The sequence below is a fragment of the Mustela putorius genome, unplaced genomic scaffold (genome assembly GCF_011764305.1).
Source record: "Mustela putorius furo isolate JIRA1106 unplaced genomic scaffold, ASM1176430v1.1 tig00003845_pilon_pilon_pilon, whole genome shotgun sequence".
NCBI classification, from domain to species: domain Eukaryota; kingdom Metazoa; phylum Chordata; class Mammalia; order Carnivora; family Mustelidae; genus Mustela; species Mustela putorius.
The window spans coordinates 33,874,062-33,890,342 of record NW_025421998.1 but is presented as its reverse complement, the minus strand read 5'-3'; the positions used below and the strand labels follow the sequence as shown (position 1 = coordinate 33,890,342).

Below are 16,281 nucleotides of genomic sequence, written 5' to 3'. Positions count from 1 at the left end.
CAAGCAATTTAAGGATTTGTAGATTATAAATCACTGGCTCTAATTTCAGTGAGAAAGAAAACGGGTATAACATATTCCCTGTGGCTGGGCCCATTTTGTTCTTGTTGAAGAACATCGTAAGTACATAAGTTGTATTAAAAATCCTCCCTAGACAAACCATAAGTAACTCTTAATCTCACAAAACAAACTGAGGGTTGCTGGGGGTAGGGGGGTTGGGAGAGGGTGGTGGGGTTATGGACATTGGGGAAGGTATGTGCTATGGTGAGTGCTGTGAAGTGTGTAAACCTGGCAATTCACAGACCTGTACCCCTGGGGATAAAAATACATTACATGTTTATAAAAAATAAAAATAAATTAAAAACAATAAAAGAATTAGGAAGATACAACTCAAAACCACACTAAGTTCCACCTTTCCTTCATTATTGAAGGAAAGTTGCCATCATTATGGCAACGTTTAGAACAATACCAATTGATAATAAGGAATAAATTTGTTGCATCAATCCATGGAGTAATTTAGTGATGTCCAGTGAAACTAGGGTGACTATAAAAATATACTGCCAAACTGTGAGATTTTTAGAATAAAACAGTATACTGAGATAAGTAAAATCATGTGATATTTAATATTTGTTTTTATATTTACTGAATGACAAATTGTTTTTATTACATTGATGGTCTTATAAGTAACTCTCTTCAAAAATTGTTTTTGAAAATAAAGCTTTTCAAAAATTTGAAAAAAAAAAAAAAATCCTCCCTACACCAAAGGTCAGCTCTCTACAAAGAATCCAAACGTGCAAATCAAAGCACACCCAGTGAGGGAACCCCAAGTACCTTACAGGAGAGACTTCACATTGGTTCTGTTAACGGGCCTGCCATCAGAAGGCATAGAGCTCACAAAAAGAAACAGGACCCTACTCATGCTTTCAACCTCTGGAACATTCTACCTCTTGGGAGTTAAGAATATGGAAGTGACTAATTCTCTCAAATGTCATAGATTTTACATATTGTGACATGTACTTCCTCTCTGAATTTTTACAGCACTACCCAGACATTCTAGCCACTGTCTGGGACTAGACATAATTATTGTAATCATGTCTACCATAATTAGGGAGGCGGTAAATGTGATCAAATACTTCTAGAAAGGAAAAACTAAAGCACAAAGTTTCAAGAATCCAAAAATTTCAACTAAGTTTCAATGAAAGAATGAAGGAGGAAGTGAGGTTCTTTGTCAGCAGCCCAAAACGTTGCATTTGAAAAATTACTACGTACCAGGTTACTGGCCCAATCAGAGAATAGTCTGTAGTCTACACTTCTTGTGTGGGGCCAGTTCCAGAGACGTCAGACGTGACCATGGTGAAAATAAAAGTGGATATAGGGGCGTCTGGGTGGCTCAGTGGGTTAAAGTCTCTGCCTTCGGCTCAGGTCATGATCCTAGGGTCCTGGGATCAAGCCCCATATCGGGCTCTCTGCTCAGCGGGGAGCCTGCTTTCCTCTCTCTCTGCCTGCCTCTCTGCCTACCTGTGATCTCTGTCTGTCAAATAAATAAATAAAAATCTTAAAAAAAAATTTTTTTAAAAAGTGGATATAAAGTCATATAAAATCTCACTATTGAGAGTGACATTGACTCTGTGCCAGGCCCAACATTCCAAGAATGACAGGAGCCGGCCAACAGGTACATGCCAGGGGGATTAAATTCTGTGAAACTTACTAGACTGAGAGTCAGGTTCAGAGCAGATCCAGAGGCTGACATAAAACAGACATCAATAAACATTTGCCGTACAAATCTTTGAATCAGGAAGTATCATGACAAGAAGGATATTTGGGGAAGGGTGGCGTAGAGGATTGAGAAGATGGAACAGTGAGACCAATTCAGAGGTTACTGGGATTTAAAAAAAAAAAAAAAAAAGGTAAAAGTGATAAAGTCCTGAACTAAAGTGGTGGCAGTGGCAATGATAATGAAGGCATTAAAATAAGAGATGACTGATGAGGGTGGAAAGGTAGCCAGAGCTCTATTGTCTAAGATCTTGAATGCCAAGTTAAGAGTCTGGACTTGAACCTGCAGCAGAGAGAGCTTTTAAAGTATTAAGCAAGAGAAAAGCACGCCTGGCATTTCAGATCTGTTACAGTGTTGGAACAGGAAGCAAGCTGTAGACAGGGAAACCAGTGAGGAGATGACCACAAGCCCAGGCAAGAGAGGCTCAGGAGGGATAAGGGAGGTGGCAGGAGGCAACAAGGACCAAGTCAGCGTCAGGATGTGGGGCCTGGAGGGAAGCTCAGGACGGAGTCAGGCTGCTTCTGCCTTGGAAAATCGCTGATACGGGTGAGAGAAAAGGCACAGGTTTAGGAATATTTTGTACGTGCTGAGACTGAGGTGACAAGGTGACAGAGAGGGAGAAACATCTAACATATGGGTGTGGAGTTAGAGCAGAAAGCAAGGTCAGCCACATGCATGTGAGTATAATAAGGGAGTAGCCAAAAGCAAGGAATGGAGGGACTCCACAGGGAGAGAGTGAAAAAATGATCGTGGTGGATGGAGGGCTTCCCCCGCCACTGAAGAGATGGTGAAGACTTGCCCTTGCTCAGTGCCTCTGCTGAAATGCTGCACAGAGGAAGACAGACTAAGAAAAGATAAACAGATAAGGAAAGAAAGAATCGATCACACAAGCTTCTGGAGTGAAAGCTTCGACAGGAATGAAGGGGGAAATAGGAGGAACTAGCCTAAGACAGGAGAAAAGACACCTCCTCCCCTGAGACTAGAAAAAGGGAAGTAAAACTGAAGCCAATCAAGGTATCTGTGCAGGCAAGGCACTGACATCTAATAGTACTAAGTATTCAAAGGAGTTGGAGGGGGTCACGGGTTGGACTATGCCCACCAGCAATTCTAATGTTGAGGTCTTTACCTGCCACCCCATACTTCCAAATGTGATCTTCTTTGGAAATAGGGTCCATGCAGATGTCATTAGTTAAATTAAGACGAGGTCATGCTGGAGGTGGGTGGACCTCTAATTCAATATGACTGGTGTCATTTTCTTTTTTTTTTTTTTTTTGTACTTAAATTCAATTAATGAACATATAATGTATTATTGGTTTCGGAGATAGTGGTCAGCAATTCATCAGTCTTACAATAATACTCAGTGCTCATTACATCACGTGCCCTCCTTAATGAACTGGAGTCTTTATGAGAGGGAAAGTTGGATCCACAGAAACTCATTAAGGGAAGGTGATGTGAAGACACACAGGGAGGAGGCGGCCATCTACAAATGAAGAAAAGAGGCCTGGGATGTATCCTTTTTTCACAGCCTTCGGAAGTAACCAACCCAGCCCATGCTTTGATTTCAGACTTCTGGTCTTCAGAACTATGAGACAATTCACTTCTGCTGTTCAAGCCACTCAGTTTGTGGTATTTTTCTAAGGCAAGTCTAGCAAACTAATACAGAAAGTCATCTCCTAAAGCAAGGAGGGGTGGAGAAGGGTAGCTAGAAGGTTTGAGGGAAGTGGAAAGGTTTCAGCTGGAAAACAAGCCAGCCACACAGTGCAAGACTGTGCACAGTTGCCTTGGGTTCCAGCTAAGGCCGGAGACAATAAATTTATTTACGGAGTGATTTCCTCAAGCAGCTCTTGGCAGCCACTGGGTAAGAAAGGAAAAGATGCCAGGTCAAAATCGAGGGCTGGCAGGGTAGATTACCAGCAAAGTACAAAGCGATACGGCCACTGAGGCTACTGGGAAGGGAGTGATGTACCATGTGCGAACAGAGAAGGAAACAGGAGGGGGATGTGGGATGAAGAACGGGATAGGAAGGTGGAGAAGGAAGGGGTCATCTGGAAACAGGGAGCCAGCAAAGAAGAGATAAAGGGAGTGAGGAAGCTAACGGGGAAAGACTGTTACTGGGATTTAATATTTTCAATGAGGAAGTCAGAGAAGTCCGAAGCTAGACAGCTGTATACAATGTAATACGTTATTCACAGACTCTGAAACCTGAGGTGATAACAGTAGTTTGGTGGTGAAAACCTGCAAGAGCTCCCACCAACCGCAGTGCATGGAAAATAATGCCCAGGGGTATCCCCAAATCATATTTGTACCTAATTCCTAGAATCTGTTCTCAGCAAAATCACTGCTGTATTTATATCATCTCTGGTATTACAAGCGTATCTTTAAACAAAATTACAAAGAGGGGCTTGGACTAGAAGCAGAGATCAATGCATACTACTCCCATCTATCACACAAAATTACTGTATTAAGCAGAGAGGAAGCAAGTTAACTGTAAAAATGTACTTGAGGAAGTTACAGATCAGATGTAAAAATGTTAAGACAATTCAGATGCTCTCTACACATTCCCTTAGGATACAAAAAATAAAACAGCTGGAAGATGCCAAAACCTGTGTTAGCAGCCCCTTCTACTTTGCAAACAGGGAACAAAAGACCAGGGCACAGAAGAATTAGAAAACTTGTAAATGACCGTTCATTTTTTTCCAAACAAGTAAGTGCTTAATTATCTGGATTATCCATGACAAACAAACAAAACTCTTTGCATTTCAAAGGTTTATTTCAGTCACTAGAATTTTTGTGTGTCTCATTCAATCACCAAGCAGAGTCAACACTTTGTTCTGGCAATTCACTGAAGCTAAAATAACAAAGGCATGAAGCAGAACAAAAACTACACAACTTAACCTTTTTAATTTACACAAGAACAATTCATAAACTGTTGTGGCTTTAGACATTTCTAACTCTTTCTATACACATATATTTATACTTACTCCGAATTTTTTACTTCCAAAGTCCGAAAAGTTTTATGCAGAGTCCTTTTATGCTGGAAGAGATTAACTGTGTTTTCTTACCTTTTATATTTTAGGTCTCATTTTAAAACAAATCACTAAATAAAAAAATAAGATTCAAAACCTTCCTTCAAGTCATAGTACAGTACTGTTCACTGGCACAGGGAAAATAGGACCACTCAGGGGACATGGCCCAGGACATCTATTAGGGACAAAAAAGTAAGGAAAATTCAGAAAGTTCTGCAACTTTATAGAAAGATATAAGGATATCCTTATAAATGGTTAGTCTATCCATCAAATATATAAAGCCTACAGAACATAAAATGCTTCCTATTTCAATCAGGGCCCGGATATATAATGAATGAAGGGCAAAATGACTGTCCTCTCCCAAAATATGATGGGCTTCAACAAAAGTTCCTACTCCAACAAAAATGCCTATTGTAAACATGCCTTCATACTTAACTTCCAAAGTACCTCATCTCTCTCTACAATAGCCATTAGAATACTATTTCTGAATATAATTAATTCTAGGCTGCTTATAAAAATTTGCAATCATGGTATTTCAGCCTATTTAAGAATAAATGAGTAAGTATTTCAAATAGATATACATCTCTTTTTCTCCCCTCTTCAAGGTCAAACATTTACACATACCCTAGAAAAAACCTCTGTAGCAATCAGGAAGCAGCAACTAAACTCTAGCCTTGAGGAAAGGAGCCCTCTGTCTCATAAATCCTGAGTAAGAAGAGTTGCCACACCTTGATGCCTATCTAAGAAGCTGACCCAGCCCCCACGGTTCAAGAGTCAAGTCTTTCCTGAATTCCAACAGGCTACAAGAGGAAAAGAAGACCAAGACATGGGTTCAAGAAAATGTCTAACAGTGTAGTCTGAAGACAGTCATAGAACAACTTGGTGACCTTCTGTTTACTTCATCAAAGACCTGGTGCTCTTTTCTGATCTTAGTAAAACTGTAAGTTCGTGTTGATGGCTATGAAGGATTTTTGCCTACATCTAAAGATTCAGGAAGAAAATTCAAGATGATCATCTACTGACTGGTTTTACAAATGAGAAAACTGAATGGCTAGAAACTGGCAAAGGAGAATCCACCTGGTCTAACATTCGGTTCAACACTCTCCTTATTAGCAACAGATATTTACTCACATTCAACAGATATTTATTGAATGTTAAACGTGCAAGACACCTGAAGGTTACAAAGCTGAACAGTAGGCATCCTCTCGAAGAGTCTAAAAAGTGATGGGTTTCAGATATTTTCACAGTTTTAATATGTAAATCATCATATGAAGCCTCATACAGAATTTCAAAGGAGTATCGGAAAGTAACTCTCCTTATAGCTCTAATTAGTTTTGAACTAAATCTTTCCTTCCTCCTTATAGCCCTTCCAAGTACAGGTGATGTTATGGTGAGAACAACGGTAAGGAGATGATGATGATGATGATGATGATGATGGCGGCGACCGGCAAGGAGGAACATAAGGACATGACAACACCAACTATGAGACATGATGTGTCCATCACTGACTGTAACCTCTACATACTTAGCTTATTTAATCTTCACAACAATCTTAGAAGGGAGATAAATATCTCTACTGGATAAAAGGTTTGGAAAAAGTCAGTCAATTGCCCCTGAGAGGGTAGTTGCCTTCCGGAGTTCCAGTTTACACCCAGGCATGCCTTTACTACTACCGTCCTAGATGTCTGACCCCTGGCCCTTACCATAAATTAACTGGAAATTCTCTGGCCCCTGTGGACCTCAGTTTCTTCATCAGTGAAATGAGGAAGTTGACCATGTGATTTCCAACATCTCTTCCAGGTATACCATTCTATAATTCACTAATTTGAGGTTTTTAACCAATCTCTTGTGATGCAGAGAAAGGAAATACTTTGTAAAAGCTAAGAATAATTTTGCCCCAAATTACAAAATCCAGACCTTTGTGCAGAGGTGTTCGGGGAAAGGAGGTTAGCTTGTTACGGGATTGATATATCCATAACTTTCACCTGGGTTCCAGCCTCCGAGTTTTTTGAAAGCTAATCGCACAGCCACATGACAAAATGACATGCAGGCATTAACAATGGCTTTTAAACTAAACAGGAGGTTTTTCAAAACCCTAATAATGATTAGAAGTCCTCTGTGAAAACATGGGAAAATACCATGTTATTGCTTACAAGAAAAAAAGCAGGATGTAATATATGGCTTGTGTTTTTTTGTTTCTGAACAAGGAGAAAGAAGCATGAAGAACATTCAACAGTGGCTGTAGCTAGGTAATAGGATTGGGAGATTTTTCTTTCTCCTCTTCCTTATTTTTCTTCCTTATGTAAGGTTAAATTACCTCTATAATTAGAGGGGAGACTTTTCTTTTAAAAAGAGAGAAAAGGTGTCCAACATTCTCACACTGATTTCTCTGAGAAGAAAAAATTCTCCTAAAAACATCTCAGTAACACTGCAGAAATTCCAGAAATACAGGTTTAGAGGAGAACATCATTATTACCCACTACAGATAGGGAGGAAAATAGTCCTCTATTGCTTCAGATCTAGAATAACTAAGTTTTACAGGATGTTTAAGGACTCCTGGTAGGGAAAGTTGCTCTGGAGTCCAGGGACCTGAAGCTCCACAGAGCTGGGCACCAGGAAGAAAAGATCAGGTGCATCAGACAAAGCAGCCAACCATGAGAGCCAAAGGTCACCGGCCCCATCCAGAAATCCCAATCTGGAGCAGGTTCTCTCTGAGTGGTGCCGCCCTACCACCGCCAACCACAAGGTCAAGGAGACTTTCATGAGCACAAATGCCCTCTCTTCTCTGAAGCACAATAGCAGAGGGAGCACAGGAAGCATATTTCATGGAACCAGCAAATGTTAAATCAAACAACCAGAGCCAAACTACTCTAGGCTCCATTAGGCTGCAGGATAAGCACGTTGGGTGTACACATACCACTGTGTTCACAATAAACTCCCAATATGCATGCACACATGGCCCAGGTTACAACACAGATCAATAACTGTGGCTTTGGATGGTGACAATGAAACACTTCACTCTATAGCACTCATGAGAATATTTTGTAAACACACTGTGTCTCTGGTGATTCCCACTGATACTACACGCAACTCAGGAAAGAATACAATTTAAAAATCACATTCAACATGCTATTAATTACATAGGAACCCTCAGTCTTATTGGAACAGACTTTTTTTGCTACTTCGTAGCAAGAAGATAAAGACAGATCTGATATACAAAGACTAGAAAAACTAGAACAGGAAAAGTCAGCTTCTCCTCTGGGAGTCTGACACACAATATGTGGCGTCAGCATCACATCACACCCTGATTCAAGGGAGGGCTACAGGGAGCCGTGGTGCCCATCTCGCCAACAACTCCGGACTTGCCCTAAGCACCCACATCTGGGCTTTGCCAGCTCCACCACCATCAAGGCAGCAGTACAAAGGCTGGCGGGTATCTTTTATTCATTTAAAAAGACTATTTCTGTTGACTCCTACCAAAACTCACTGGAATGATTACATAAAACTGAAAATAATATAATGTAACTAGAGAGATGTCATCTTTTTTTTTTCAAGGCATTTTTTTTTTCCTAAGTGCGAAGTTGGCACCTATTAACTGTACCTGGCAGTAATTAAATACATCTAACATTAGATAAAGAAATTTAACCTACCTCATCAAAGGTGGTGTCGTCTTTCTTCAAAGCTATAAAATAAAAAGGGAAAGGAAACAGTTATTGTGAAACATCTCAAAGAGACTAAGCATCTAAGCCCTAGAAAACAGAAAGAAAACAAAGCAGTATGGTGTTTTCATTTCAGAAAGTAAAACTGTACCCCAACCTGAATAACAATGTTATCATACAAATAGGAAAGCTGCAAATGAGACAGAGAATGGCACAGCACGCATCTTTGTGAAACACTTTCATAAATATGTAAATGGATGATCCTCCTAAGTATGGAAAAGAAGTATGTGTATCTTTCCCCTAGCTCTTCTTCAGTAGGAAAATGTTTTAATGAAAAGTAGGAAAGCATCAAAAAGTAATTGTAAAGGAATTTCCCCTTCAACTTCTGGGTTTTGAGCATATCTCATCAGGCACGGTGTGTGGTCCTCCCAAACCCATTGTCAGGATGACACCCGCTCTGCAGAGTGCCCTGAATGAGATTTTCATGCCGTGAGAAGTTTAAGTACAGTGAGTAAAGACTAAGCATGTAAAATAAGCACTGCAGAGACATAATTCAAGCATTTCAGCATGATCTATTTTACAACAAAGTATCACCAAAGGGAACAATACATTCAGAATATTTTATGAGTTAACAAATACTTAAAATTTATTTAAATATGCATGGCTTCAGAACTGGAATTTTATTACTCTAAAGAGAAAGAGAAGTATTTCATGCATTGTTGGCAAACACCCTAGTTCCTTAAATCCTACAATTACTTGGAATGTTTCATATTAAGGAGAATGCACAAAGGAGCTAATTTAGCTGAAACCACTTGTTGGAGAAATGTTTCCAATTTATAGAATTGTGCATAGGTGTTTACTGGTCTATAGTAGAGTGTTCTAGTCAGGATAGAAGCACTTGTGTAGCTCTTACTTGGAAAGCTACGTTCTAACAAAAGCAATGGAAGCAAATCATGTTAGCAATTAAGCTCTGAGAGAAGTCATGTGCTTAAACTGAAGCCATCATTTCAGAGCTTATACTATATAGCCGAGCAATCTTGAATAGGATATTTTGTTTCCTACTATAGAGATGTGGTTGTAGAGAGTTAAGGTGGATGAGGGTAGACTGAGGGAGATAAAATGTTACTGAAAGTTTAATGCTTAGTTTTTCTCTTTTTTGCCTAAGAAACTGATCTCTAATAAATTTCTCTACTTGCTTTATTGGAGGACAACTTCTTCTGAATGAAAAATTAAAAGACAGTCCTTTCTCCTAGTTTCAAATGGCTTATCTTGCATTCAATTACTTACACACATTTTATTATGTATTTGCTTTAACTTACATTAAATCTAAAATAAGCTATTTTGATGGAAAGTTGTAAGAGCCTAGATGATTCTTAATGGCTATATTTTAAGTCAGAATGTAAAACTTCTAATCTAGAAGGCTTTCTTTAAATATCAGCCAACCATGTTACTAAACTACAACCCTCACTTCCCTCCCTTAGAGGCATGTCCTCTAATCAACATACTTGAGTGGGGATTCCTAGATAACATATTAGTGACCTACAGAAATATAGGCAAGTTGTTCCATTTTAAAAAAAAGAGGGGGGGATAAGAACTGATTACCTCATTGATTTCAAATCCAAAGTCAATCACCGTACAGCCTCATACCCAGCTCATTTAACAAAGATTAATGAAAAAATATGTGGCTGTCATGCAAGATGCAAAGCTAAAGCACCAGTCTTATAATTCACAGCACAAACTTTCTATACTTTATTTACTTGGGACATGATAAAAGTTCCCAAATTTAACCACGGGTTTTCTTATGCAAAGCATCCAATTGGAACTACTATCCACTACTAGTTGATACAATCCTTCGAGGAAGGATTCTGCAAACAGAATGAAGATCCTCAAGCTGAGAGAAAGCAAAAACCTAAAATGTCTTCGACATCTGGACAGGACTATTTCTTGCTGGCCTAAGTCCTTCACCATACTGGATAAAGAGGTGGGGTCTGAGGGCAAAAAGAGAAGGAAGAAACAGAAGAGGAATTGCAGGTGTATTTTCTAAAATATAAGGAGCAGGAAACTAGATTCTCTCCCTGGCACTCTATTCTCAAACCCAAGATACCATAGGGAAGAATATTTTAAGACCAAAAAATCTACAGCTTCGTTGAAACCCTTTATAAGTAGATCGACACCTTATTCAGTTTCTTATAAATATTGAATCCTTGGCCTGAACAGCAGTTAACAGTAACAACAAAGGCCAATTAAAGATGTCTCTGCCAAATATTTATCAGGTCATTGATGAATAAACTCTGACCTAAACAAGCACAAAACATCTCATTATTGATTATATTCCCTGATTGTCATTAATCATTCATGTAAATGTAAACTCACAACTATCTTTGACGATGACTTGAAACAGCAGGCATATCACATTTTTATAGGTTAACAAAGGGGTATATATTAAATCATTTAAGATAACCAGGTATCCTATGTAGTCCTCTGCTCAGACATTGCTTCCTCTAGACAGCTTTCCATGATCTCACCAAGACTAAAGTGGTATCCTTCCTATATTCTCCAACAGCAAATCATGCTAATCTTCCTGGTAAAATCTGTCACTCTATATTACCAATGCCCATTCATTGGTGTGCATTCTCTTAAAGTCCTCAAGAACTGTAACAGTGGCCACTCAGTCTGAATGTCAGCACACTATCTGGCACATATGAGCTACTCAATAATTATTTGTTAAATTAATGAGTTCTACCTCAATGGCAAAATCATAGCCTCTTACAATTTGAGACACAAATGCTAAAGTTTTGGCATATGAAAACAACATACACTTTTCTGTTATGAAAAGATCATAGATAAAAATTCCATTTCATTAAAATCTTCTGACACTACTTTGGGAGAGAATATGGTACTATATTTTAATTCTGTACCTGAACCTTTACCATTAAGAATGGACTTAGCAAATGACAGCTGAACCCCACATTACACACTTACAGCATAAGGTAACAAACCCCGAAACTCAGTGTATCCATAGCCTCTTCATTTCATTCAGCTTTCTCACAAACTACACTTTTTAGAGAAATGGTATAGACAGGGTTCATCTCTAGTATCACAGAGTATAAACTTCCTTTCTCGACAAATTAATACAAGTATGAAGAAATGCATTCAAATGAATATGAAGAAATGCCAGTTTGACCTTAATCTTACACCAGGTATTACAGAAACCCTTCCTCCTCCTAGGCTATCATTAAGAAATTAAAAGAAAGAAGAAAGGAAAAGAGGAAAAGGATTTTAATATAAACTTTTTAACAACTAAGTTCCCATTTGTCATTTTTTATGCTAACCAAAATTTTAAAAAAGAAAGAAAGAAAGAAAAACATGAGACAACTGCAGGAGTTCCTAAATAAGTGAACACACTGACACTATTTAACAGAAAATGGTAAACACTCACCACTGAAATCAGAGGATGACTTTGAAATTCAATTACACCCATCTTTTAAAGAACTGTAACTGTGTTAAAGTCACTCTCTGGCAGATGTCATAAATTAGAGTGCTATGGCTTGAAAGCAAATGTGTTTTATTAGACCTTATATTATATAGTAATCTCAGATCAGCTGTATTTGGGATGGGTAGTGACAAAGTTGACATGATCATTCATGTGTGAAAAAATTAAACATTAGTATTACCACTCTTATATAGTCAAAATTGTTAATAATAAGCATTGAATATCACATACTTTCCAAAATTATCCTCATTTTCTATAGATGACTAATTTCTCATGGCTAAACAATACTGTATATTTTGCCATATAACAAGCTGTACTTTTGAATCATACTAAAAAAACAAAATTAAGTCAGTATGTTTATTTCAAAAGCCATCACAGATTGGTTAAAAGGAATGAATATATTGAAATGTCAGATTATTCAACAAGAATAAGCCATTCACTCTTTGGTGAATGGAGTACCATTGGTACTCATGAAGTACCAATGAAGACAAGAGGAAAAGGGGGAATAAACAGAAATGGGAAGGAAGAATATCAGCCCCCAGTACTGTTCTTCACATGCACTAGATATTTTATGTGTCCTGATTTATTCTTCACAACAACCTTGAGAAAATTCATACATGTGGACTCTGGGGTTTCGGGATATTCTGCTAATTGCCCAAGGCACACACACAGCAAGCTGGGAAAACAGGGTTCAAACCCAAACCAGACTAACTCCAAAACCCATCCTGTTTTTAGACTATGAAGTCAGTAGCCACTTCTTCCCCTCATTTCTCTTGCTTCCAACCTAGAAGATCAATTACGTCAATATGATATAATCACCAGTAATAACATTACACTTATTGAGTCTGCACTACATACCACGCAGGACATCATATGCATTATTTCGCTAAGTGCCAGTAATAAAACTGAGTTGTATATGGAAAAACTGAAGCTCAGAAGTTGAGGGACCTGTCCAAGGTCACATAGCTACAAGTGGCAAGATGGCAAATCCCCAATGGTCTGACACACACAGCCCACACACTTAATCTATGCAGTACATAATTCCAGAGTAAAAATTCCATTCAATAGCCTCAAGCACCTTAAAATCTTTACATAATCAAACTGATTTTATTGTTTTGTAACTCTGCAAATAAAATATAAAGAAAATACATAGATAATAGATTAATTTTTCTGTAACCCCATTTCCAATGCATGTCTTGGGTTTGCTATACAAGCATAACCACATAAGACCTCTTTATCTCCTTTTACAGTTCTCCAGAATGAGAGCTACTATGCAGAATCATGACCTTCCATCAATACAAGAAACAATCAGTTATGTTCACTGCACTGTATTGTTTCTGAGAGCGAGGAAGTAAAATCTACCAGATCTTAGAAGATATTTTAACAAGTGCTGGAATCAAAAGGAGTTTCACATCACTAAATCTCAGTAAGCTAGAAAATCCAATTAACTGTAATACCCCCATTTGCCAGCATTGTAGTTAATCCAAATTTTACTGATTGTCTATCAAAATCTTGAAATCGCTTAAACATAAAGAATTTTTGTATTAATGTCCTTGGTTTTTTACTGAGATTCAACTGCAATGAATTATTTAACACAAACTGGAAGGGCTCCAAGAGAGTCATTAGCATTAGTAAATATACAGTTAATGTGTTTTAGAACAGGGCTTAATGGACTCCAGAACCTGCCTTTGTAATGGTTTGGGTCCTGAGCTGAACATCCTCCTCAAAAATGCACACCAACTCAACACCTTGCTCTCTCACATTCCTCCTGGCTTCAAACTTCATTTGCATGTAGAAACTCTTCATATGCATCCCTAAGTAAAAGTGAAACTGCAAATACCCAATACATGTAATAAGTAAAACCAGGATTAAATATTGCTTTCACACCATAACTTTACACTCATTTTGGGAGAGACTTCGTATACCAACAGGAAATTTTAAGTTAAAGGAAACTGGCTAAATTTTGATCCATTATTTTCTCTTACTTGAACAAAGTTTGCATATTTTAGAGTGCACTTATAGAATGATTTTTAAAGGAAGGGATAGAAGGATGACTACAATACTCAAATGCACCCCAGGAGTTTATTTTAAGGAATTTAAGTACCTTATGCTTAATTTCCATTAACACGTTCATTAACATGGATGACATGTTAAATAAGTGAAACAAAGGCTAGAAGGCTTCTTGGGGAGTCTGAGGGGTTATTTTTAGTGCTTGTATGATTCTCTTGCTGCAAACAGTTACCTATATAAATAAAAGTTATAATGTTAGAGGAAGCAACCACCGTCTTAAAGGGGGTTTTCTATGGCCAATCCAAAAAAGCTAAGAAAACCATTCCACATAATAAGGTTGTCACCCTGTTACAGTTTGTGACATGGATTTATTCTTAACTGTCCTAAACATTTCTCGGTCGTTTTTTATTTGTAGATCAGTTGGTTGGTTGGCTGACTGGTTTAAAGACAATAGCTCTGGAGCTTTGGCACTGGTATATGTAAGAAGTTCGGGACACTTATTCCTAAATGTTCAGAGAAGTTCACAGCGCGCATTTATTTGCTGCAATGGAAAGATTCAGAGAGCTTGGGACGGAACAGACACATCTCGCTTTCGAGGACCCGAAGTACCGAACAAAAGGTCCCAAGGTATCTGCCCCACTTCCTTTTAGGTTGGATGTGTTAAACAATAACAGGGCACAGCTCAGCGTCTCGCCAATTTTCAAAGCTAAATTATTGACTAAACACCCCAGGGCAGAGCCTGCGCGCAAAAAAAATAGCAAGTAACCCAGGCGACCGCGCAGCCGGGTGCGCAGCGGGGCCCGGGGAGTCCCATCGCCTGTCCACCGCAGGCGCGACAGCCCGAGCGCCAGTGGCGAGAGACGGAACCCAAATTGTAGGCTAAGATCATCCACAAACGAACCCCGAGATCCTAAAGGAGAGGGGTGTCTCTCCTTTCCACTGTCGCCCTCCCCCCAGGTCCGGGCACTGCTCCCTCCACCGACCGCTCGCAGCGCACCCCACGCCGGCCCGGGTGGCCGCTGCACTGGTGGTACCAGAAGCGCGGGGAGGAGGCACCGGCGCCGGGGGCGACGGGCTGGGTGCCCGGGGCAGCGCGCCACTCACCAATGCGGCTGAAACTCTCCGACAAAGTTCTCCGCAACTTCTTCATCTTGCCGATCTTCTCCGCGGGCTGCGGCTCAATGAGGTCGCACATCTGGGCGACACTGGGCTCCGGCAACTTCCCCAAACTGGTCCAGAGCGAAGCGCAGACAACGGCGAGGGCGCGCGGCAAGGAGAAGGCGGCGCCTCCTCCTCCTCCTCCTCCTCCTTCACTACCTCCTCCTCCGGCCAGGAGGCGACGCACTGGGCTCGGGAGGCGAGTGGCGAGCTGCAGGCTCCTCTCGGGCCTGGGCCGCTGCTGGGCGGGCGGGGGCGTTCTACGTGGTGCCGGGGGCGGCCGCCATCGCAGCCGCCGCCGCCGTGGCCCCGCGCCGCGCCGCCGCCGCCCGGCTCATTTTCCCTCCTTTGTAACCGAGAGCAGCGCGGCGGGCGGCCGACCGTGGGGGCGGTGCAGCCGGAGGCGGGGCGGGGGCGGGCTGAGCACAAGGTGCGGGAGCCGGGGGTCGCAGGGTGCGCGGGGCACGGGCGGGGAGAAGTTCTCAGCCCCGAGTTTCGGGGATTCGAGAGAAAAGAGCCGCGGCGCGGAACCGCCACCCAACCCCGCCCTCACCGCCCCTCCCGCCGCCTCTGCCCCGCCTTCCCTGGGCAAAGGACCCCGGGCGCGGAACCCCCGCGGGACCTCGGCTCCGGGGCTCGGAGTCCGCGTCCTCTTCGGGCCTCTCAGCCCGGCTCACGCCCCCGCGGCGCCCCCTCCCGGCCGCCCCCGCGCTCCTCCCCCGGCCCTGCCCGCCCCGCCCCGCCCCGCGCGCTCCGGGACCGGCCCCCGGCCCGGCGGAGGGCCTCGAACAGGCAGGGCTGGCAACTGGTCGCGACTGGGACTCCGTCTCACTATGTGGGGAGGCCCCATGAAGGGAAGGCTCTGGATCGCGGTCATTTATCGGAGTGGTTTTCTCCTTGCCACGAACGCCTGTGGAAAGAGCGAGAGGTTGGGGGGAGGAGGTGGCCGCCACCACTGCCTCTGAGTCCGGGAATGGAAAGGCCTGGGGACCGCTCAGGTTTGACAGGGATTCCCCCCCACCTCCCAGTTTTGCCCGGGATACTCTGAAGTGAAAGATCCAAAGGGAAAGGTAGGCCCGTTTTTTAGGGGTCAAGTGCAAGGTAGAAGCGTCATCTCTAACCCCCCAAGGCAGGGCTAATGCTGTTGCCTTCACCCCTGTGTCA

The 16,281-nt window shown here is 41.4% G+C and overlaps 1 protein-coding gene across 3 annotated transcripts in view; it reads right to left on the bottom strand.

Annotated features, from left to right (window-relative positions):
• CDK14 (cyclin dependent kinase 14) overlaps positions 1-15,808 on the bottom strand; it is a 599,713-nt gene extending 583,905 nt beyond the window's left edge. For 2 of the 3 annotated variants that reach the window (XM_045062689.1, XM_045062690.1), the window contains exons 1-2: positions 15,064-15,807; positions 8,448-8,479 (exon numbers count right to left, since the gene is read on the bottom strand). In XM_045062689.1, the coding sequence (XP_044918624.1) occupies positions 8,448-8,479; positions 15,064-15,154 (123 nt within the window). In that variant the 5' untranslated portion in view covers positions 15,155-15,807. Of the gene's footprint in view, positions 1-8,447; positions 8,480-15,063 lie in introns of all 3 variants that reach the window. The other variant, XM_045062692.1, reaches the window with a different exon arrangement.
• Between the last annotated feature and the right edge of the window lie 473 nt (positions 15,809-16,281).